Raw genomic sequence first — 22,371 nt, 5'->3', positions numbered from 1 at the left:
ATTTTCATTCCCTTAGACCAAGTTTAGTACCATGATTAAGGGATTTCACTTTAAATAAACATGGAAGATAATCCGCCGAATCTTCATGATGCATCGTGTTTGTGCACAATAAGATCTGAAATGAAAATTTGTATTTGGATAACAAGCTTTTGACGTGAATGTGATTAAAGAAATTTGAATGGAGATTTGAATCCAAAACAGATAGTGAGAATCTAAACGGATCCCAACATGATATTTTGTATCAAAATGGATATGAAAGTGAAATGTTTAATCTGAATGTGACATTTTGAATCTCAATAGAACTGAACGTAATTGTGTGGATTCAGATGGATCCAAAAGTGAAAATTTGGATATAGATGGATCCAAAGTAGTGGTTTGGATCCTGATGGATCCAAAGTGATAGTTTGGATTCGGATGGATCTGAAAGCAATGGTTTGGATTCAAATGGATCTGAACGTGACCATTTTGGATCCAAATGGGTCCAAAAGTGATAGTTTGGATCTAACTAGTATCCAAAAGTAATATCATGGATCCAGATGGATCTGAATGTAATGGCTTGGATTTGAATGGATCTGAAAGTAATGGTTTGGGTCCAAATGGATCACAAAGTGATATCTTGGTTCCAAAAGCGATGATTTAGATCCAAAATAGATCCGAAGGTTGGATTTGGATCCGGACAGAATCCTGAAAATATATTGGATGTGAAATTAAAATTTGGATCCAAAATGGGTCGAGAAGTGAGATTTAAGCCTTCGTTTGGATCTGAAGTGAATCTAGAGTTTGAACTTTGATCCAAACTGGCTTTGGGGCTGAGACATGGATCTAGTTTGGATCTGAAAGCTGATTTTTGGCTCCAGGATTCTAGATTACAGGGCTTTAAAGGCTCAGTTAAGATTTGAATTTGATTTTTGACAGGGTAGATGACAATATATAGATGAAACTATAATTATTTTTTATGGGGTGGAAAATTTCTATAGTAAAAACTTAGAGTGTTTACACCTACAAGTAAATTGAAGCACTTGAAGATTTCACCACTTGGTACCAACGCAGCTCTAAACCTTATGTGCAATGATTTCTTGCTGGGGCGGTACAAAAAACCCTGTTAATCAAATATCCAATTTAAACCTATATAATTTGATAAAGTGAAATCGGCAAAAAACTGAATCCAATCCCAATCCGAACCACTTTATGGGGCGTTTTGATCAGTTGTAGGATCTTATACCACTAGCCGGATGTCATTTTAATTTATGAAAAAGTGTTCACACCGAATATCCAATTCAGAACCAGGTAAGGTAGGATTTGATCAAACCTAATCCAATCCCAATCCTAACCATTTTGTGGGGACATTCGGGTCAAGTATCGGATCATGTCTACCAACTTGATGTGATTGTGATTTATATAAAAAAAAAAATGTTTGAATCAAGTATCCATGTTGAGCCTGGTAAGGTAGAATCATAGAACTTGATTAAGTCTAAAAAGGTAAAACCCGAGTCAAGTCCGAATCCAAACCATTTTACTGTTACCCTCAAAAAACTTCGTTTAGTAAAATCCTAGAGAAATAACCAATTTTCAAAATTTGGTTTGCTCGTAAGATAAAAACTTGACATCAAAAATCAGTTTATGAAATTCAGATTTCACCAAAATTGGATTTTATCAAAGCCCAAGTTTGGTATCATTCAAACAGGCCTAAAATAACGTTTTGGAAGCAGTAAATCCTGATTTTAGGCTGGTATCCAAACGCCGTCTGCATCCCTGACGACGAGGGAAGCGAGGGCGCAGGGATGGGGAGCTGAAATAGCATGAACGCCATGGGCGTCCTTGAAAGGTGGGGGGCATTCTGGGCAGCGGTGAAATGGACGGGCTACCCACGATGGGCGCGGCAACCGCGTCGAGCTCCGGAGGAACGTGTCATCACGTCCGTGCCTCTCGTCCTCACAAGGAACCCGGCCTGCCACCCTTCTCCTCCCCTCCCCTGCAGCATCCATCGTCGACGATCGCCTCCCCCCTTGCCTTCTCTCCCTCTTCTCTCCTCTCTTTTACATTGATCAGGTCTCCCCAATCTGTCATTTTCCCTTCCTTCGTCTCCACCACCCCCCTTTCATTTTTCTGCAACTGAAGCCTACAATGGTGAGAAAACCTCCTGCCTTTTCTTTTCTTTTCTTTTCTTTTCCTCCTCTTTCTGCAGTGGTTTCACGTTGCAGAATCTCTAGTTCTTCATCCTTCTCTTTGCCATTTTCTTGTGGGTTCTGTGTTTTTCCAGTCCTCCGTTGTTTTCTGCCTTTAGTTTCCGAGGAGTTTGAAACTTATCATTTACGTGGAAAGATGGGCGCGTCTTTCATGTCCCCTTCGATTTTTTCTTTCTTGTCATCCTTCAGAAAATGTGAAGCGTCAATCTTCCTCCATTGCTGTTGTCGTGTTAGCAAAACCACGCGTAGTTCCTCTAAGAAAGAAGGAAAACAAACAAAGACGTTTCTGATTCATGACCCAGAAACTGACATTTCTTTCGTCTGCATGGTCTCACAATATTTTCATGCCCTTTTCTTCTTTTTGACGTAGAAGTCCCCATTGAACCTTATAACTTCTTTTTTTGGGGCTTGAGGTGTTTCTGAGGCTAAATCCTTCTTGTCGTGATCCCCTCTGTTTTATAATCTTCTCCAACTTTTGTCTTTGATTTGCATTGACGTCTGGTCTTGTGATGCATGAAACTTGATTATTCTCCGTGGATTTTGTTCTTTTTGTTTTTCCCTCAATGGTGTTGTTGCTTGGTGAGATTTTACAGGCGAATTCGGCATCAGGGATGGCAGTCCATGACGACTGCAAACTCAGGTTCCAGGAGTTGAAGGCGAAGCGAAACTACCGATTCATAGTGTTCAAGATCGACGAAAAAGCACAGCAGGTGACGGTGGACAAAGTGGGGCAGCCCACGGAGAGCTACGACGATTTCACCGCCTGCCTTCCCCCCAACGAGTGCCGATATGCGGTCTTCGACTTCGATTTCGTCACTGAAGAGCATTGCCAGAAGAGCAAGATCTTCTTCATTGCTTGGTACGCGTTGTCAATCTATCGTATATATAATCTTCGATGCACAACTGAATTCCTCTTTTCTTCTACTTCTTCTACTTCTTCTTCTTCTTCTGCTACCACTACTTCCACCAGGCCCACCGCAATTAGCTATAAACCTTCTAGGACATGAATTTTGGTACATATCTCTTGTTCGCATATGGCCACTTTCGTTCTCCCTCTCTACCTGGTCAGGAGCTTAGCGTTTGGGACCTTCGGATTTGAATGAAGAGGTGACGAATTCCATACTGACTTAAGATTTATCTCTTGACATAATCTGGCGCGAACTCTGTCTGTCTAACCCCACTTTGTCCCCTCTAGGGGCTAAAAGCAAAGGAGAAAAACGTCACCATTTTGGTTGTTGTGGTTGTTCTTATCGTGCAAATCTTTATCATTGTTCATCAGCTTCAAATCTGATAATATTGGGTCTTTTGATTTCACTACCGTCCGAGGAATCCATTTTTTCTGCTGTTCATTGTCCAGATGGCGGGGTAACCATAACAAAGGTTTTACCTTTTTTTCCCTATCAATCAAACATGACACAATTTTTGCTAGATAAGAAATTGTCTCGGAAAAATATTTTCTGTTCGAGATCTATGGCAAAAATTATGTCTTGAGCCAAACAGCCCCTCATCCTCAATGAAGATGATGTATCCCTGTTCCACTGCCTGACCATGCGACGATCCTTAGGCTGCCATCAATGGCTTCCACTGACGGTGATATAATGCTAAAAAAAAAATCAGGGTGGTTTCACCAATTTCTTGGTTTGCTTATTATTGTTTAAGCACATTCGACATTATTGCTGCTTTCGTTCATCATCATCATCATCATCAGCAGACAAAATTAGGTAGCCCCTTCCACATTAGTCAACACTTGAAAAAGTATTGTCCCTTTACTGATCAACATATACCAGTTTGTCACAACCATGTTTATAATTGATGTCAAGATTGATGTCATTGCTTGACATGCAGTAAAAATAAGCAAGGATGAATGCGTTCAGGGTTTCCGTTGTGGTGCTGCTGTTGAAGCTTTATGTAATAGTTTCCCATCTTAAAGCTGATGCAGATTTAAATAATAGCAGTCCAACAGATAGGCGTCCATGAAGTTTCATTCGTGCTGAAAAGTCACCATCTTTAAGATAGTGTTCTCTACAATTCTTAAAACAGTTTGATGACTTATTTTCAAGATGTAAATAAGTGTTCTAAATTACTGTAGTCTGCTCACATGTTGTATTAAAGGACTCGTTGGGTGCTAGGAATACTTTATTTTACTCATATTATGTGATAAGTCAAATTGAAAACGTAAATGAGTTGGTGCCCTACAGAAATGTTTAAAAATTTTGCCAGGTAAACTCATTGACTTGGCTGACTCGGCCCCCTTCCTGGTAAACCTAGTAGAGAGACTCGGTTTTATTCAAAACTTGAAAACACGCACTTGGGAACTTGTTGACTCAACTTGTATGACTTGCTCAAAACTCGTCTAACTCACCAAAAATTTGGTGGCAGATGTTATCTTAACCTTAATGCATGTTTTGCTGAGTAATTGTTTTTCATGATATAGTTATTTTTCTTTGATATTTGAGGCTCATACTCATTATGGTGAAATGTACAATTATAAAGTAGCTTAAAGATTTGGTTTCTTGTTATTCCACGAGGGAATATAACTTAGTGATGGCTTTACTTGATCTGAAATTGACTTATTTCTGAATTATACAAGTAATAGGGACATTCTACAACCTTTTTATGTTTAAATGACGAGTTGCATGTTATTTTTCTTTTCCAAAACTATAGTTAACAAAAACCTGTACGAGTCACTGAGTTGACCAGCCAAGTCACAAGTAGATAATGGGCAAATCGAGTCATCGGGTTTTAAATATTGGTCTATAGTAATGAGGAGGAAATTTTATGAGCACATTGTCAAGTGTACACAACAGATTTGGATGGGTATTTGTTAAACCTTCTCAGTTTAAATTTAATAATGTGACCGTTCACGAGTGGATTATGGATTTCCATAAAGCCATGTTATCAAGTGGTCATGACCCAAACAAAGTCTTTTTCTTTTTCGAGTTTCACATAGATGGAATCCCAATTCTTTTCAGGCAACATCCTAGCTCCACTATTCCGTTTCAAGCTAAGAAAGGTACCTCGTGGATGCTTAATAATTGTCAATAATTCTCTATTAACTTTGCTTTAGCATTGGTTTTTCCCTTGAGTCTGAGGCCAAGAAGCTTGCAGGAAGCTTTTCAGTGGTTTAGTGTTGTAACAGTGGACAGCAAAGTAAAATGTCCAATGTGTTTTTCCTTCAAACTTGATCCATTTCACATGCCTCTGCTTGATTTCAATCAACTCTACCTGGTCATCCTCAATGAAAATAATATATTATAATGATCATTGTAGATCATTCTGAGAATTTGTAGCCCTTTATCTAACTATGTAAATTGGATATGGTGTACATGTGATTGCAAATTGTGGTAATCTGGAGGATATGAAAAGAAAGTGCTTTGTGATTTCTGCGTTAACTGCACAAATATTTATGAGGGCATAAATGTTTGAAGAATTGTGTTTTATCAGGGTATGGACTTCCCTTGTACAGGATTTTGGTCGTTTATGGTTCAAACAGCATGAAGTTTCTTGAAGCGTGCAACAATGATTTGATCTAATGTTCTAAGATCAGACTTTCAAATTTAGCTGTCCAAGTTTTGTTTGCTTTGCAACGAATTCTTTCATTGTTCATCTTCAAGCAATATGGTTTTGGTGGACTTAATGTCCATTCTAGCTTTTGCACCGACTCTGGGGTTTAAACTATGACAAGTACAGTCTATATCAAATTTGATGAAATCAGGAATTCGACTTGCCACTGATGCATGATAATTAATATGATGGCATGAATTAGATTGTAGTTGCATCCTCCTGATGCTGATGCTGATGCTGATGCTGCTGTTGTCATAGCTACTATCCCCTAGCCAATTCAAAGAAAAAAGTTGACGGGAAAAAGAAGGGAATATCGAATTTGGACTATACTTTCATTTCATTATCTTATGTGTTTTTGATGTTTTGTTTACCATCACTCTTTTGCTTGTCAAACAGCAAGGATGATATCATATGCTGGTCAAGTTTGATTGTGACTTAATTGATCCAATACCACCTTTTTCTGTTAATTGAACAGTAAATGTGAAGCAATAGAAGACAGTTATCAGATTGTAGAAATATGCACCCACTAGGATTTTTTTTTCTCTTACTTTTTTTGTTCTAGTTCGTCCATTTACTTGTAAATTATTACTTGAAGAATAGGATTCAGATACGGTTATCATTTGGTAGGGACAATGTGATCAATAACATATATGTATTTTTGAAGGTCACCAGACACGTCCAGGGTGAGGAGCAAGATGTTGTATGCTAGCTCCAAAGACAGATTCAAGCGAGAACTGGACGGCATCCAGGTTGAACTGCAGGCCACAGATCCTAGTGAGATTGGGATTGACATCATAAGAGGCCGAGCTCTATAGAGCTCTCCATCATATACTTCTAAAAGGATTTGCACTTTTTTCCCCCTGATATTTTATTCATCATATTTTGGTCTTTGGGATTCAGATTTTACCAGGCACGTGTGATTAATGTTTTATTATTTATTAGTTTTCTCGTTGGGAACTGATTGCATTTGTGACACATTCTATTCATTTGTTTCATTGTATGATGGCACCAATGACTGCTTTTGCAGATTATAAATCTTGATGTCATTCCTTAATCAAGTTGCCTTCCCAATGGTACAGACCTATAACATTTACTTTCAGGATTCATGAACCTGTGTCACCATTTTGTGGTGTTGCAGCTATTATGTTGCATTACAGGCGTTTGGCAACAAGAACACTAACATCCATGTCCATTTTGTAGTGGTGCAGTTTATTATGTTGCATTACATTTGGTGCAACTTAGGGGGTGTTTGGCAACAGGAACATTAACATTCGGTGTCTATTTTGTTGTTTCACAGCTTATTATGTTGTCTACGTTTGGTGTAACTTCGGGGATGTTTGATAACAGGAAAACTAACATTCTACGGATCGGGCATATTCATCAAACACTGTGTTAGTGTTGCAGTTGCCAAATACCCCTTAAGACATGTCCAAAATCATCAATTCAAATGTTCTTATTCTTGGTAAACTAGATCGGATCAGGCACACATTTATTAGTTCGGAGTTTGAAAACTGGCAGCAGTTAATTAATCCGCTTACACTGCTACTGTGGCCCTGAATCATCATAACTAAGCTAATTCAACTTTTGGAAATAAAATTCGGTACCGCTTGAGATCCAGCTTCACAAGACGGTAAAAAGAGTGCAAAAGGGAGAAGCTTCCCGGCGTAATAGAAATCTTTGTGTATTAAGCAGGCTTTTAAAGCAAGTCAAACACACCAGGCAGAACGCAAGTGCCCGACAGTATTGCCCGCATTCACAAATAAATAATAAAAATAAATAAATAATTATATATATATATATATATAGAATGATGACTTTGGTTTTTAAGAATCTGTCTCAAACAACCTTAATTGGATGACTGAGTCACTGTAAACATCGGAAGTCATTATTCACTTTATATATATATATATATATATATATATATATATATATAGAGAGAGAGAGAGAGAGAGAGAGCGTGAAATGTATGTGCTGTTATGCTCCATGCTAAGGAGCATTTTGATCAGACACTCTTCCATTTACTAAAAAAACGAACAAAAAATAAACAAAGGCCGTTGGGAATGCTCAACGCCCTGCCACTCGCCTCCCCTATGTGAGGCCGGCAACGCTGAGCGGAGCATCGCTGGCGACGGCCGGCCTGAGCAAAAAAAAAAAAAGAAATGCATTATGGGCGCAAATATTTTTTTGTACTGGGGAGGCGGTCGCCGCTCCTTGATGCTGCTAAGGATGTCCCTGCGAGACAACACAGGGCAACAGCAGGTGGCGATTGCCTTCCGCATCTAAAAAAGGGAGCAGCAGTGGTCCGCCCTGTCGTTCAAAAAAATTTGCTCACTAGCAAATTTTTGGTGTGTCATCCGTGACATCCTAGTGGGGCGAAGTGCCGGCGGTGACGTAGTATAGCTGACGGCCTCCTGGTGAGCAAAGGAAAGAACAGCTTTGTTCTTTCATTGGTTTATTAAAGATAAGAAAAAGGTGTTTGATTTGAAAGATTGAACAACTCACTCAATGAGCAGTAAAGATGCAGCATTTGGATGGCATACGCTTGCCAGCGAACTTAGACTTACCCGTCCACATGAGTTGCGTGGTGGGTGAGAAACATCGGCACGACCTTCACCAAACGCCAAGCCTTGCCTTTCACAGAACCCCTCGCCAGATTTGAAAATGACACTTCTTCATTAAGTGGGTCCTTTCTTTTCACTTTTTCATCCTCTGCCCTTTAACACGAGTGTTTCAGATCAGCAACAGAAAAATTGAATGCGCACAAGTAAATTGAATGAGTACGGCTCTCATGCTGTTAGGATGGTTCAATCATGTGCCAGTAGCTGGCCCAGCCTTTTGCAATATGTCCGTTCAATTGATGAGAACGGAGTTGGTTTCTTTTTTTTATTATTAAGCATATATATATATATATAATGTCTATTTAAAAATAAAGAAATTTTAAAAAACTATTGTGGGCAACCACCGACTGTCACAGCAATACTTCCAAAAAATGATGCCTGATTTAGTTGTTTAAACCTCATCTCTTCCTACAAACAATTTAAAATGTTTGATTGGGACTGCTGAAGCACTGGAACACGTACATGTTGGTGGAACCTATCTGACTTTTGACAATTCAGATCTATTTGGCAGCTAATTTTTCAAAGAAAAATAAATTTTCCTAATGCCCAAGGATGTTCGAATTTGAAGCAACAAAGAAATAATCAAAAGAACACATGAACAATCAACTAAGACGGCGTTTGATTGGCTTGGATTTGAGAATTAAAGATTTAAAATCAGACCCTCTCCCTCAGATCTGATGATATTTTCTCAATGCAAAGAAGTAAAATAAAAATCTTTAAGTATGGATCTTAGGTTTTAATTAAGATCCTTAGTTTGTTGCAAATGGCTTGGATTTGAGAATTAAAGATTTAAAATCAGATGATATTTTCTCAATGTAAAGAAGTAAAATAAAAATCTTTAAGTATGGATCTTAGGTTTTAATTAAGATCCTTAGTTTGTTGAACCACAGATGGCACTTCAGATCCACATCATGTATATAGATTTCAAATCCAATGCTATCAAACACCTTAAGTCTATGGTTTTTAACATGTACCATATATTTAAAACTCATGTTAGTTTCTCAATACATACTTTTTCATGCAGCCTCGAATCTTAGATATAGGGCTATCAAATATCTAGGTTGATAAAAGGTCATAACCTAATAGAAATTCATGCAACAATTCGACGGTCTTTTGTTTATTTTCATTTTCACTAGAATTCACTTGCAAACGAATCTAACTAAACAAAATGAAATAAATCAAACCAACATCATTCTGCAAATCACAAGATAAATTGACATTGGAGTTTCTTTCTACACCTAAAAAAACAACGAAGAGACCGATAGGCAAGGAAGGTACACAGACCGTTGTCATGTCAAAACTGGGGCCGAACATTGGAACATTCATCTGCTCTTGGTAATTGACTATATGACCATATCCTCATATAGGCTAAGCACATCATAAATAATAAGTTGTTATTCGACCCGCAGCAATTATACAAAAAGACTGTAGGGGGCTAGAAATATTATTTTTCAAATTTTTTATATTGGACAAATAAATTTTTTTAAAATTTACACATAATTTTTTTTTTTTAAAAAAAAATTGAGGTGGGGCCAGGGTTCATGCGGGCCCCTCCCTTGGCTCCACCTCTGTGTGTTGTACTTGGAAAACTTACTAGGATAAGTCGCTACTGATGCCCGCTGCTATGTTAGTGGGAAGGCTGAAGTCAAAGGAGATACTTTTACTGACATCCATGCAATGCGTTACTAAAACTGCACCACTCATGGCATGCCAAAGTTTCATCGTCGTGGAGATTAAGCTGGACGACCATTTTCTAATGCGGGAAAGCTGCATCACAAACAGGGACAGAGTCAAGAGTTTTGCATGAAGAGGTCAAATTATAGTTTCAAAATTGTAATAGGAGTCACAATATAATTTTTCAAAATTTTCTTAAAGATAAATGAAATTTTTAAATATTTATCAAAATGACATAATTGTTCAAATGAATTACGTCATTTAGAGACACAAAAATTGAATAAAAAGAAAAACAACTTTTTTTTTATGTTTTGTCTATGCTCGACATTACCTACTAACATGATCGTTGAAATTTGAAACAAAAAAATGTCTTCATTAAGGTAGTGATTGGATGGCACATTATAAAAATGATTTTTCAGAAAAATTATTTTTATAACAAAGATTATTTTAATGAGTTTTTGGAAAAACATTTTTCCATGTTTGGGTGGACAGGGCAAAACTGGTATCTGGATGAATAACCTAGAGAGGAGAGTAGGGTTTTCAGTTTTCACTCCCTTATGAAAACAGTGTTTTCGAAAGATTCATTTTTCCGAAAATAGGGTTTTGCTTCTAACTCTTTTTTGGGTGTGTATCCAAACAAGCCCTAATGTGTTTTTCTTATCTAGGCATTAGTTCAACTTTGAAGGATTTTGTTTTCCTTCGCATAATTATTATTATTTTTTTAGTGCACATAGAAATCAAAAGCATATAAACTTCTCACTACAAGATAAAAACAATAAGATTGTGGTGGATTGCGTTCATTGAGGGGTTGTGCAATTGAACATCTCTAAATCAAAATCAATGACATATATAAGAGCATTCTATTCATCTACCAGAAAACGGCTTTAGTATCTTTTGACTACCTCCTTCAGAACAGCTTTGTCCTTCCTAGACTACTTTGCAGAAGCCGTATAAGATGAGGGTAAGTCACCTATTACAGCAGACCAGTAGTTGAAGTCCGTAAAGAAAAAAAGAAAAAACCTAGACAACTTCTTCCATTTACCAAACTAAACACTGGTTGTTGCAAAATAAAATGAAAAACAGAAAAAAGTAGAGAGAGAGAAGGAGCCACCAACGCACTTGATGGCCCTTCAATATATATATATACATATAGACAGATAATTGCCTGACAGATAAAATTTAAAAATTCATAATGAAAATAACCATAAGTCATTGTTAAAGTTATCGCAACTGTCGCTACACCATAAACCATGGTTAATAAAAATTTAGAAACTTATTTTTTAGTGACAAATATTTAAATTTTAACCAGTAACATTTAAGACATAACAGCATTGAGCTTTTATATATATATATATATATATATATATATATATATATATATATATATATATATATATATATATATATATATATATATATATATATATATAGAGAGAGAGAGAGAGAGAGAGAGAGAGAGAGAGAGAGAGGTGGCAAACATTTGTTGATGGTGATGGGACTAAGCATCGAATGACTGCTATCAGTGGCGGAGCCAGAGCAGTCCAACTTCTAGATCTGGGTAGGGCCAAACTAAATTTAAATCTAAAAATACATAGAGTGATTAAAAAATAATTTTTTTTTCAATGTAAATTTTCTTTTTTCATTTTGCCAGAGTGGGGCCATGGCCTAGGCGGCCCCCCTCCCTCCGCCCCTGACTGCTATATCAACGAGGCAAGAGCAAAAGACAAAGTGAGAAGGGGGAGAAGAGAGGAAGAGGACAGTGCATATCAAGGTGGGTGGGTAGAGGGGAAGTCATTTCGGGACTGTTTCAAAGATAGGGACCATTTAATCTTTGATGATCAGACAGCCTAGTCAACACCCTATTGACAAAATTAAAATCGTAGGGATATATATATATATAATTTCAAAGTAACATAACTTACTCAAATTCATGATGATGAATGGTTGAGAAAAGACATAAAAAGAAAAAATGATGCTCATTTCCATCCTTTAATATCAGTCCACATATTTTTATCAATGTGCTTTTTACTTGATCATCTATTACACACACATATATATATAATATATATATCATTCATGTCCATTGCAATTGCTTTTCTTTTCTTCTCTCACTCTCTCTCTCTTTGAAATTGTTTAAGTTGTATGTCTCTCACCATTACCCTCCCATGCCTCTTTCCATCACCCCCTCTCCATTGGTGAGAACAGACTCAACCTTGCTCTTGCCAACGGCTCACATAAGGGAGAGAGACCGTTTTTCCAGAATGGCATATAGAAAAGAGAAGGAAAATTGAAGAAAAGTGATGGCGATCGTTTGGATGACTGCAATTGGTGTGGTGTGAATGCTAACACTAATTTATCAATGTTAGAATATATATATATATATATATATATATATATATATATATATATATATATATATATATATATATATTTCAATGGTAACCATGGCTTTTTTTGAGTCACTCAACCATTTAATTAAAGCGATAGACATTTTCGTCATCTAGTATTAAGTTCAACCATTTTATTTATATTTTTCTCTCAACCATTCATTTGTATTAGATAGAGAGAGAGATAGACCCTTAGGTGATAAACTTAGTCACTGGTCTTTCAAAAATAAATGGTTAAGAGAAAATCAATGAGAAAAAGAAAATATATTTTAGTCATTTGACATTAACTAACAAGTTTTCTTTTTCTCTCAAACATCCATTTGGGAAAGATCTATGGTCAAGATTATTATTTATAGGTCTAGCATTTAAGGGTTTATATATATATATATATATATATATATATATATATATATATATATATATATATATATATATATATGAATTCAAATAGCTAAATATTTAAAACTGATTGTTAAAAGCACCATAAATTATCGTAAAGAACATTATAGGTTGTTGCTAATGGTCCTGCGACGTGGTGCTTTTAGCGACAATCTTTAAATATTTTAGCATCCAGCAATATATATATATATATAAAAGTTGGATTCTTCCTCTCACAACACATTGCCCCATGAAACGCATTGGATGGCCTTGATGACAGAGGATCACACCTGGCCAATGGGATCCAGCTTACATATTCAGCTGACCATATAATGGCTATAAATTTTAACTTGTGAGAGAAGTCTTTAGCGACAGGAGCATTAAATACCGTATGGTGCAACAAACGTATATGTTTTTTAGTAATAGTTTACGGTGTTTATAGCAATGCATTTATAATTCTTATCCATCAGCAAAAAGCATTGAAATTTGTTGATTGTCGGATGTTGCACAGTAACCAAAAAATTAAAAACTGTGCTATAGAGGCATTAACGGCAGTTGGTACAGTTTCTGATGGTTTTCTTACCGATGGTTTTTAAATTTTTTGGCCGTCTAACAATATCCATTAGCTGATCATCGGCAGACTTCTACGTATATTGAGCAACTGAAATTTGTTGACAGTTAGATGTTAATAGTAACCAAAATTTTAAAAACATTGCTAATAAACAGTTGCTATAGAGGCAATAACGATAAATTAGCAATAAACAATTTTTTAGCAATGATTTTTAAATTTTGGCCATCCCACAATATCTAGTAACTGATATAATATATATGTGTGTGTGTGTTAACAATAAACATTTTTTTTAACGACGGTATTTAAATTTTTGACCATCCGACAATATCCATTAGCTGACAACTGTGTGTGTTGACAGTGTTGATGGTAGTGGGCTCTCATATAAGTGAGTTTGTTGATGGTGGGATCACATTTCCACGAAGAAAAATATGGAATCAGTAGACAAATTGTGTGACGACAACTACTAATAAAGTATTTAACAACTAGCGACGTTGAAATTTGTCCGGGAAAACGACAAAAAAAATAAATTCAAATTTCATGCGTTGGAAAAATACTCCAACGACCCCAAAACTTTCTCAAATGCCCATCAGATGAACCTCTTGATTAATGTTTAATTATAATAGATATAATAATAATGGGCGGCAACGAATGCATCCAGATTGAAGCTTTACAGTACAGCGGTTTGAACGCTATGTGAACATGGCCTTCACATGGCCATCAGTCATCCTCCGCCAAATATGCACGACATAACCTCTTTTGCAAATAGAATTTGGTGTTCTGTAATGGAAACATGTGGCTTTTACTAATTAAACTCGCAAGGGAAAGACACTTCAGGACTATAAGATTTGTACATTTTTCGTTGAAAAAAAGCCACTTCTATGGTTTTCAGCCTCTTGTACTTCAAATCCTTTCATGGTATACTTGCTTTCACGATTTGTTTAACATGCCACTGATGAAATTTTGTCACATTAGAATGATAATTCTTCTCCTGGTTGGAGCAAATTCAAATGAGATATCTGGAGTACTCCAGAAGTAGCGGTGAAGAAAAGGATACAGGCCAGCGACCCGTCCCGTTCTACGGAATCCCTGATTACCTTTGCAGAGGCACCAACCAACATTGCCAGCCGTAAGTCTTTTAATGCAGTTTAAATGCTCTTACCAGCTTCACGCACCGTGGTGGAAGGAACAGTAGAAAGAGACAGTGAGAGAGAGAGTGAGTATTTAATTTGAAACTCAACCAACATTCGACTACTTCACCCTTTTTTAATATATTTTCGGTTACCAAGGCTGCGGATTCTCTGTTTTGCAGTCCTAACCTCCTCTTCCGCTGGTTGGTGTCTCATTGTCTTTCCTTTTGCTATTCGGTGCTTCCTTTTTTCCCAAATCTCTAGCCATTATGTGCTGCGGTTCCTTCCCTGGTGACCTTTTCCACTAGCAGTCCCCACTGGCGCGCGCGAGAGACAGACAGAGAGGAGAAGGAGGATCAGGGTCGGTTCTCTCTCCTCTGACTGGCGTTTTGAGATGTGGGTGCTGGAGGTTCTTTGAGCCAGAGGCAGAAGATCCGTTTCTCCTTGAGAGCTCGGATGGGTAGAGTGGAAAAGGCTGATGGATCAGGTGGTCTTCTTCTCACTGTAGCCATTTTGGGAATTATCTTTCCCTTGTGTCACTCTTTCGTTATGAATGAAGGTATGGATCTCTCTTTTCTAGGTTGGTTCACTTATTTTCTTCATACTTGTTGATGTTTTTCGTTGAATAGCATTGTTTTGTCATGTGGTCGCATGACGGTGCTCCCCAAATCGATTTATTTATGCTAGGTGCTTATTTTCGAAGTTCATTCTCTACATTTTTAGTATGATCTTCTCTTGGTGAAGGAGAAATTATGTTCATATGGGAACATGAACGAGTTATTCTTGATTATTCACTGATATGCGTAAATTTGTGAGCTATCTGTTGCTTAAAGTAATTTGGTCTTGGCTATGGCAGTAATTCTGATTGAAATTGTTGTGTATGTTGAACTTTATAGTGAATGCACTCTTGGCTTTCAAGGCATCCATATTTGACGACCCTCTTTCACGATTAGCAAATTGGAATTCTCTTGATGAAGATCCTTGTGATTGGTCCGGTGTTGTTTGCTGGCCAGATCACGGAAATGTTATATCTCTGTACGTACCTTTTCATGTAAATTTCTTTCTTGGCTTTGTATTTTTGAATTCCTTATTTTATGTCCATTTTAAAATTGGGATTGTGCCATGGTGACTTGCCACCATACTAAAACTCTATTTTTTGCAATAGTGACCTTTATAATTCATCGCTGAGAGGATTTCTTGCGCCAGAGCTTGGCCTGCTTGCCTTTCTGCAGATACTGTATGTGGCGACGACTCTAATATGTGTTTTGCATTTTCCTGCTAGAAACTGTTCTCTCATCTTCTTTATTTGTTAGGCTACATTGCTTTAGTATTTAAATGAACAAGGAAGGGTGATAGCGGAATCTTATGAAGCATGCTAACACCCTTGTTTTTACTCAGGAATCTTTCAACGAACAATATAATTGGAACAATACCCAAAGAAATTGGAAAGTTATCTCACCTCAACATTCTCGATTTGAGCAGAAATCAACTCTCAGGGCCCGTACCTAATGAAGTTGGGAACTTGAATAGCATTACCAAAATGTGAGGTTTTAAAACTTTGTGATTTGTTGATGATGAACTGTTAATGTGTTATTTTTTAGCATGTTCATGTATCTGCTTTTCGAACCCAGATGGCTTCAATGCAACCAGTTGACCGGAAACTTACCCCCTGAACTTGGCAATCTGAAGAGCCTTGTCGAGCTGAGGCTGAAAAGAAACAGGTTCCGAGGACCTTTACCTGGAAGTGGCAACCATGTCAACTTTACATCTAGTATGCAAGGCCTGTAAGTGTTCACAAAGTTCTTATAAATGTACTTGCTTCCTAGTGGAACATTGTGGCAATCGCAAAGCATTGCCCACAGTTCCAATTGACATTTGGCTATTTAGAAGGAGCTCACCAGCTCGGTGACCACATGCCACAGGCCCACAACTTGTCCGTTTGGTGTTTCAAGCATAATAATATCAAGTTACCGCTTGGTGTATTTTTATCTATTCTCCTACTTTCTTTGGTTGGATGACAAAGTCCTTAAAATGTAGTATTGGTTTATATATATTTTTTCTATTAGCAACTTGTTGTACTACACATCCAGTGCATAAAACTATTACAAATGAAGCTGATATTTCACGTATGGCTCACATAGGCAATTGGTTGCTGTTGGGAACTTGTTTTACACAGCGTATTTGAACTTTTGTCACTTTTCTTGTTAGAACAGCACTTTTTCGTTGGCCTGCTAAGTCACTTTTCCTGCTCCAGGTATTCATCTACAAGTAGTACCACTGGGTTGTGTCTGTCAAATCAGTTGAGTGTTGCAGATTTCTCAGACAACTTTTTCACTGGAAAAGTGCCTTCATGCCTTAACTATCTACCAAGGTTCTTTCCTACTCTCACTGCTTTTACGGTTAAACCTATAAGCAATCTTCTTATACTTGATATTTGCAGGTCAAGCTTCGAGAAGAACTGTTTTGTTGATAATGGCTCTATTGGTCAACGTTCTAATGAACAATGCGGTGTGTATACTCATGGAATTTTGATCTACTATGGACCATGGTATTATAATTATATTGTTATCATAACTGCTTATTTGATGGTGCAAAAACAACTGATCTTTAGCAAATGCCCAAGTTGCATATTTTGCCTAATTTAATAGGTCTGTATCTTATGCCTAAGAAAGATATTTAGTTCGTAATATGGCCTTTCTATCTTGTTATTTTCCCCCTATTCTGCCTGATCATTTTTACAGGTAACTTCAGAAAATATGCAACTTTTAATCTTCAAAATAGCCTGTATTTTGTATACTAAATCAATATATTTTATCCTTCTCCACATGAAAAAATGGAAAACAAGTTCCCCCATTTGTTTGTTTCCCTGTTTTATCTATTGCTATCTTTCTCCACAGCAATAACCATTTATAGCTCCCCAGGTACCAACTCACTTTATTTTTCTCTTCGAATTTAAAATTTTCTGATCTTTTCATCTTGTTAAATTTTATTTAATGCTGGATGAATGGTGCTATTGTTTATGTTTTCCGCATGTTTTTAACATTCATTTCTGAGCATTTGTTCTCATGCTTATCTTTAGTACATAGTGGTTGTACGTAAGTTGACCCCACTGGACTGATCATACTTCTAGGGCCTCTCTTGCATAAGTTTCCTGGATCCTCTGTCACATGGAGCACCCGCACGATACTGGTACGGCACCGGTACGGGTATGGATATGGCCCTGGGTACGGCAGGGGTACTGCGTTGACCGTACCGGGTGCGGTCAACGCACCCAAGGTCATTTTCGACCTTTCTCAGACTCAGTCAAAGTTGACCGAGTCCAAATTTGTCTGATTTTAATGTTAACGATTTTTACATTTTAACTTTTTGAACCATTTTAACGTTAAAATTTTCAAAACCCTCATCTTCATTCCTGCTTCGTAGTATTGGGATTCGTTTTCTGCTTCGCTTGCTAGCTCCTTTATCTTGTTATGTAAAAGTTTATGTTGTTCTTTTGTTTGTGCTTATGCTTCTGTACACGCGTGATTTTCTTCGGCCTCAGTTGAGCAGTAAATTTGCGACTGAGGAGAATGAGAATTAAGAATGATAAATTTTGGATTATGATTTGTGAATATATTATTATGATTGTAATTTATATATATATATATATATATATGAGAAGATGTTATTCTATTTGAAATTTTTTGACATATATATGTATATGTGCATATGTGTGTACGACCGTACCCCCACGCTCAAGTTTTTAAAAAATGGTCCATACCCATACCCGCACTGGCACCCGCACCCTGCCTATGTGACATAGCCTGGATCCTTTTATTTATGTTATGAAGCATCTTGCAGACTTTTTTTGTACCTTTTCTTGACATCATTTATCATTGTCCTCACCTAAGTCACACAGGTGCGCCAACTATGGTGGCGCACCCGTACTGATGCGGGTGCGGCCTGACACGGCACCCGATTCTTTCAAACTGAATTGAGTGCTGTTGACTGCACCCGTTCTTCTTTTCTCTTGTTTTGTTTTTTCATTTTTTTCCTTCTCCTATCTTTCCCTCTTCTTTTTTCACTCTTCTCTCTCTCCCCCCTTATTTTATTTAGTAAAACTTTGAACTTTGTATGAGATTAAGGTAACCTTGATGAAAACAAGTTTAAAAATATAGAAAAAATAAAATTACTTATATATATATATATATATATGCTCTCGCCGCACCTGCACCCAATTTTTTTTTGGAATTTTGCCCCATCCTGCACTAGCACCAGCACCTCGCACCCATGTGACATAGGTCCTCACTTGGTGAAGTTTTAAGGCAGCATCCAACTTTATAATTTTTTTTAGAAGCATCAGAAACTCTATTTTCTTAATTTTTGTTGTTTCTTCATTTTTTAACTCCATATTATTGGTACAGATGCTATTGTATGAGCAACATTTTGTACCTGAAGTGGTGAAAGTACTTATGTATGATACTTTTGGTGAGAATGCAAGTTCACGTGAACTTCAATATTGTTGATCTTTTTGAAAGGCTAGAATTTACTATCCCTAAATTATTGTTTTTTGATTTTTTGGTAATTTTGCCATCAGAAGTTTAGTCAATCCTCATGTAGAAGGCACTAGTATCATTGTACTATCACTGGTTTGTGATGAAATTGCAATTTTGTACTTAAACAGGGCCTGACATTTTGAGGTTGTTCTTGACCTTGAGTATACTGATAAAAAGATTCAGCTAACCATGGCACTCTTTGGAAACATTCTGCTCTTTTTGTAGGTCCTACAAAGTATGTGAAAGGTCATTCTGGAGGTAGCCATGAGAATAAAGGACAAGTGGTGAAGAAAAAATCATCAAAATGGCTGCTGGCTGTTGAAATTGCAACAGGAGTTGTTGCTGGTTGTCTTCTGCTATATATTGTTGGTACAGCATTCTTTAGGTGTAAAGACAAACAAACAGTTAACCTTTCTTGGAGAAAATCTTCTGGACTGAAATTGAAGGAATTGCCAGGTTAGCTATCGACGTTGCTCAATATTGTATTTAGTCCCCAGTTTGATATATATTTTTGTAACTTGCTACAAGGTTTACAAGAAAAGTTACTACCTAATGCTAATTGCAAACAGATTCTGAAATGGTAAAGGGAGTTTTGAAGATGGGCCGGCAAGAACTTGATTTAGCATGTGAAGAGTTCAGCAATATAATTGGTTCTTCTGCAGACAGTGTGGTATACAAGGGCACCATGAAACGCGGACCTGAGATTGCTGTAATATCTCTTTGCATTGCTGAAGACTATTGGACAAACTATCTAGACCGTTACTTTCAAACCGAGGTAGTGAAATGATCTTTTTAATATTCTTTAGCATTATGTAATATCGCTGGAGTCCATGGACTTGTTTGTTTACTAGTTGACTGGTCACCCTCTTTTGGTTGCTCGCTGACTAGTCCATGGTCATGTAGTGGGGATGGTTCTGGACCATGGACGTTCACTGATTAGGTCAGCTAGTTCTCGACATTAAATGACTGGTAGATTTTTGGGTCAGCTCTTTCCCTTTACTTAAGAAGATAAATTTTCTTTCTCGGAATGTTTTCCATATATATATATATATATATATATATATATATTGTGTGTGTGTGTGTGTGTGTGTTTTCTTAAATGTGTTTATCTATGTATGTTAATGTAAATGAGGTTGTGTTTCTATATCTTATTTTAGTTGACCCGACTAGTTCTGTCTAATTTTGTTTTAGGCCTTGGGCAACTTGTGTGGGTCTCTTGATTTAGTGAACATAGTTGAAATAGTGCCTTTCTATGAACTCTCAGAGATGGGGTTGACCGCTTGTTATGAAATATGTTTGTAAATTCTCTTAGGAAGTCCCCATCTTATATACTAGTTCTGTGTGGAGAGACTAGCCTAGTTCCGCTCGTGAATTGGAAATGGTGAACTGACAGTGCATATAAGATAAGTTGCATATTCTTTTATTCTGTTTTTTTAACCATAGGTTGCAGACTTAGCGAGGCTGAACCATGAAAATGTAGCAAAGTTGCTTGGTTACTGCAGTGAAAATGAACCATTCTCACGGATGCTAATCTTCGAGTATGCATCGAATGGGACATTGTATGAACATCTTCATTGTACGTTCTGCTCCACTTTATTTTCCATGAGTTGTCAATTTTAATTGTTATTAGTCTCAAGCATCCAAACAATTGATAGTCTCAACATTTAATCTACTTCAGATGGTGAGGGATGCCATTTATCATGGACCAAGCGCATGAAAATTGTTGTGGGAGTAGCTCGTGGCCTCAGATACATGCATTGTGAACTTCAGCCATCTTTTAGTTTAAAAGAGCTGAATTCAAGTGCTGTTTATCTGACAGAGGACTTTTCACCCAAGGTACATTTAGTACCCAAATTTTTCCTTCAATCATTTTTATTGTGATTTTGCCATCTGGAAATCTAAAAGGTGTCTGGATTTGTTCCTCTTTTTTGTTGAATATGTATTTTTCTGAGATTGTTATTTTTCTCTTTTACGACTGGGTTTGTTAAAAGGGTGAGAAAAATACATTCTGGCCAGTTAAATTGATTGAATATTAGCATGTGCGATTGCATTTACGTTGTTTGGAATTTCTATAAAGATACCATTAGTAAGCTATTCTTTTGTTATTTAGCTGGTTGATTTTGAAAGTTGGAAAGCAATACTTTCGAGATCAGAGAAGAATTCTGGGTCAGTGAGCTACACTGGGTACTCCTCAGACTCGTTTGGAACATTCTCTTCAGACATTCAAGGAAACACCTTCTCATTCGGAGTGCTTTTACTCGAAATTATCAGTGGAAGACTCCCTTACTGCAAAGAAAAAGGGTGCCTGGTTGACTGGGTATGTAGTGCCTTCTGCCAATCAGTCTTTGTAGTAATTTGCAAATATGTGCTTTCTGGTGTCTTTATGAGTATTATTCATGTCAAAAGGGGCATTAGTTAAATGTAATAATTCCTTTTGTAGGCAAGGGACTACTTAGATATGCCTGAGGTGATTGCTTACCTGGTTGATCCACAATTAACATACTTCCGATATGAAGATGTTCGAGTCATATGTGAGGTGGTGAATTTGTGCATTCAACCTGATCCAGCCAATCGCCCATCAATGACCATAATATGCTCAACGCTAGAAAATGGAATTGATATATCACCAACTGCTAACATAAAGGAGTCTCCTTTGGCCTGGGCAGAGCTGGCTCTAGCATCTTAGAACACTAGACAGGGGGAACATCCGGTCCTTTCATTTGCATTGAAGAAAAAGTGAAGTTTTTGTATAGCTGATTCAATTTCTTCTCATTGTAACATGAGATTTCTGTTTTCATTTAACAGCATACGATTTAGGGGAATGTATTGGTTTGCCGGTTGATTTCTGTAATATAACAAGAGGGCTTGTTTGATAGTGATTTTAATGAAGTTCAGTTGATGAAAAACTTATATTTGTCTAGATGTCTGTCCATGCACTACCTTCATGTATTTAATTGTGTTATGTTGGTTATTCATGGTGGATCTTTGACCTTAAATACTTCTGGAAAGATATTTCAAGGAAACTTGTGAAAATTTGTACACCAAATAATAAGAATCGATCTCCACTTATAGTGACAAGTTTGGTTGATCCATATGGGAATTGGTAATTGTTGGCAAGATCAGCGAGTTGACTCAGGAATCGCCCAAGTCGATTAGGGTCGCTCTCTCACTGGGCCATGAGTTACGGATCCAAGCGAGTTTGTACCAAAACTCGGTTGACTTGGCTAAGAATCAGCTGATTTGCAGGATCAGTGATTTGGATCGGAATCACCTGAGTTTGATTCTAATTGCTTTAAGGTATAAAAATTAATTTTGATTTCTATGTGTTCAC

At 37.1% G+C, this 22,371-nt stretch overlaps 2 protein-coding genes across 4 annotated transcripts; both read left to right on the top strand.

Annotated features, from left to right (window-relative positions):
* The first annotated feature begins 1,729 nt into the window (after window positions 1-1,729).
* Window positions 1,730-6,941, top strand: LOC116265182 (actin-depolymerizing factor). Its single transcript, XM_031645728.2, has 3 exons — window positions 1,730-2,127; window positions 2,780-3,045; window positions 6,415-6,941. The coding sequence occupies exons 1-3, from the start codon at window positions 2,125-2,127 to the stop codon at window positions 6,563-6,565; spliced, it is 420 nt and encodes a 139-aa protein (XP_031501588.1). The 5' UTR covers window positions 1,730-2,124; the 3' UTR covers window positions 6,566-6,941.
* A 7,561-nt stretch (window positions 6,942-14,502) lies between these two features.
* LOC116266244 (probable LRR receptor-like serine/threonine-protein kinase At1g63430) lies at window positions 14,503-21,960 on the top strand. 3 transcript variants are annotated; one of them, XM_031647380.2, is made up of 14 exons: window positions 14,503-14,591; window positions 14,688-15,064; window positions 15,402-15,540; window positions 15,671-15,742; window positions 15,904-16,047; window positions 16,137-16,289; window positions 16,760-16,876; window positions 16,946-17,013; window positions 19,266-19,496; window positions 19,610-19,815; window positions 20,484-20,616; window positions 20,719-20,876; window positions 21,151-21,357; window positions 21,481-21,960. In XM_031647380.2, the coding sequence occupies exons 2-14, from the start codon at window positions 14,962-14,964 to the stop codon at window positions 21,724-21,726; spliced, it is 1,977 nt and encodes a 658-aa protein (XP_031503240.1). In that variant the 5' UTR covers window positions 14,503-14,591; window positions 14,688-14,961; the 3' UTR covers window positions 21,727-21,960. The 3 variants fall into 3 exon arrangements, with proteins under 3 accessions (XP_031503240.1, XP_031503241.1, XP_049936950.1); XM_031647381.2 differs by having other exon boundaries at window positions 14,555-15,064; window positions 15,402-15,556; XM_050080993.1 differs by having other exon boundaries at window positions 14,556-15,064.
* Window positions 21,961-22,371: the final 411 nt, after the last annotated feature.

The sequence above is a fragment of the Nymphaea colorata genome, chromosome 12, assembly GCF_008831285.2.
Source record: "Nymphaea colorata isolate Beijing-Zhang1983 chromosome 12, ASM883128v2, whole genome shotgun sequence".
NCBI classification, from domain to species: Eukaryota; Viridiplantae; Streptophyta; class Magnoliopsida; order Nymphaeales; family Nymphaeaceae; genus Nymphaea; species Nymphaea colorata.
This window is presented reverse-complemented; position numbering and strand designations above follow the sequence as displayed.

Excerpts from the sequence above, each read along its gene's own strand:
- LOC116266244 (XM_031647380.2), top strand. The coding sequence starts at position 14,962 with ATGGGTAGAGTGGAAAAGGCTGATGGATCAGGTGGTCTTCTTCTCACT. Across the intron at positions 19,497-19,609 it reads GAAATTGAAGGAATTGCCAG|ATTCTGAAATGGTAAAGGGA; the intron begins GTTAGCTATCGA and ends AATTGCAAACAG. Across the intron at positions 19,816-20,483 it reads ACCGTTACTTTCAAACCGAG|GTTGCAGACTTAGCGAGGCT; the intron begins GTAGTGAAATGA and ends TTTTAACCATAG.
- LOC116265182 (XM_031645728.2), top strand. Across the intron at positions 3,046-6,414 it reads AAGATCTTCTTCATTGCTTG|GTCACCAGACACGTCCAGGG; the intron begins GTACGCGTTGTC and ends GTATTTTTGAAG.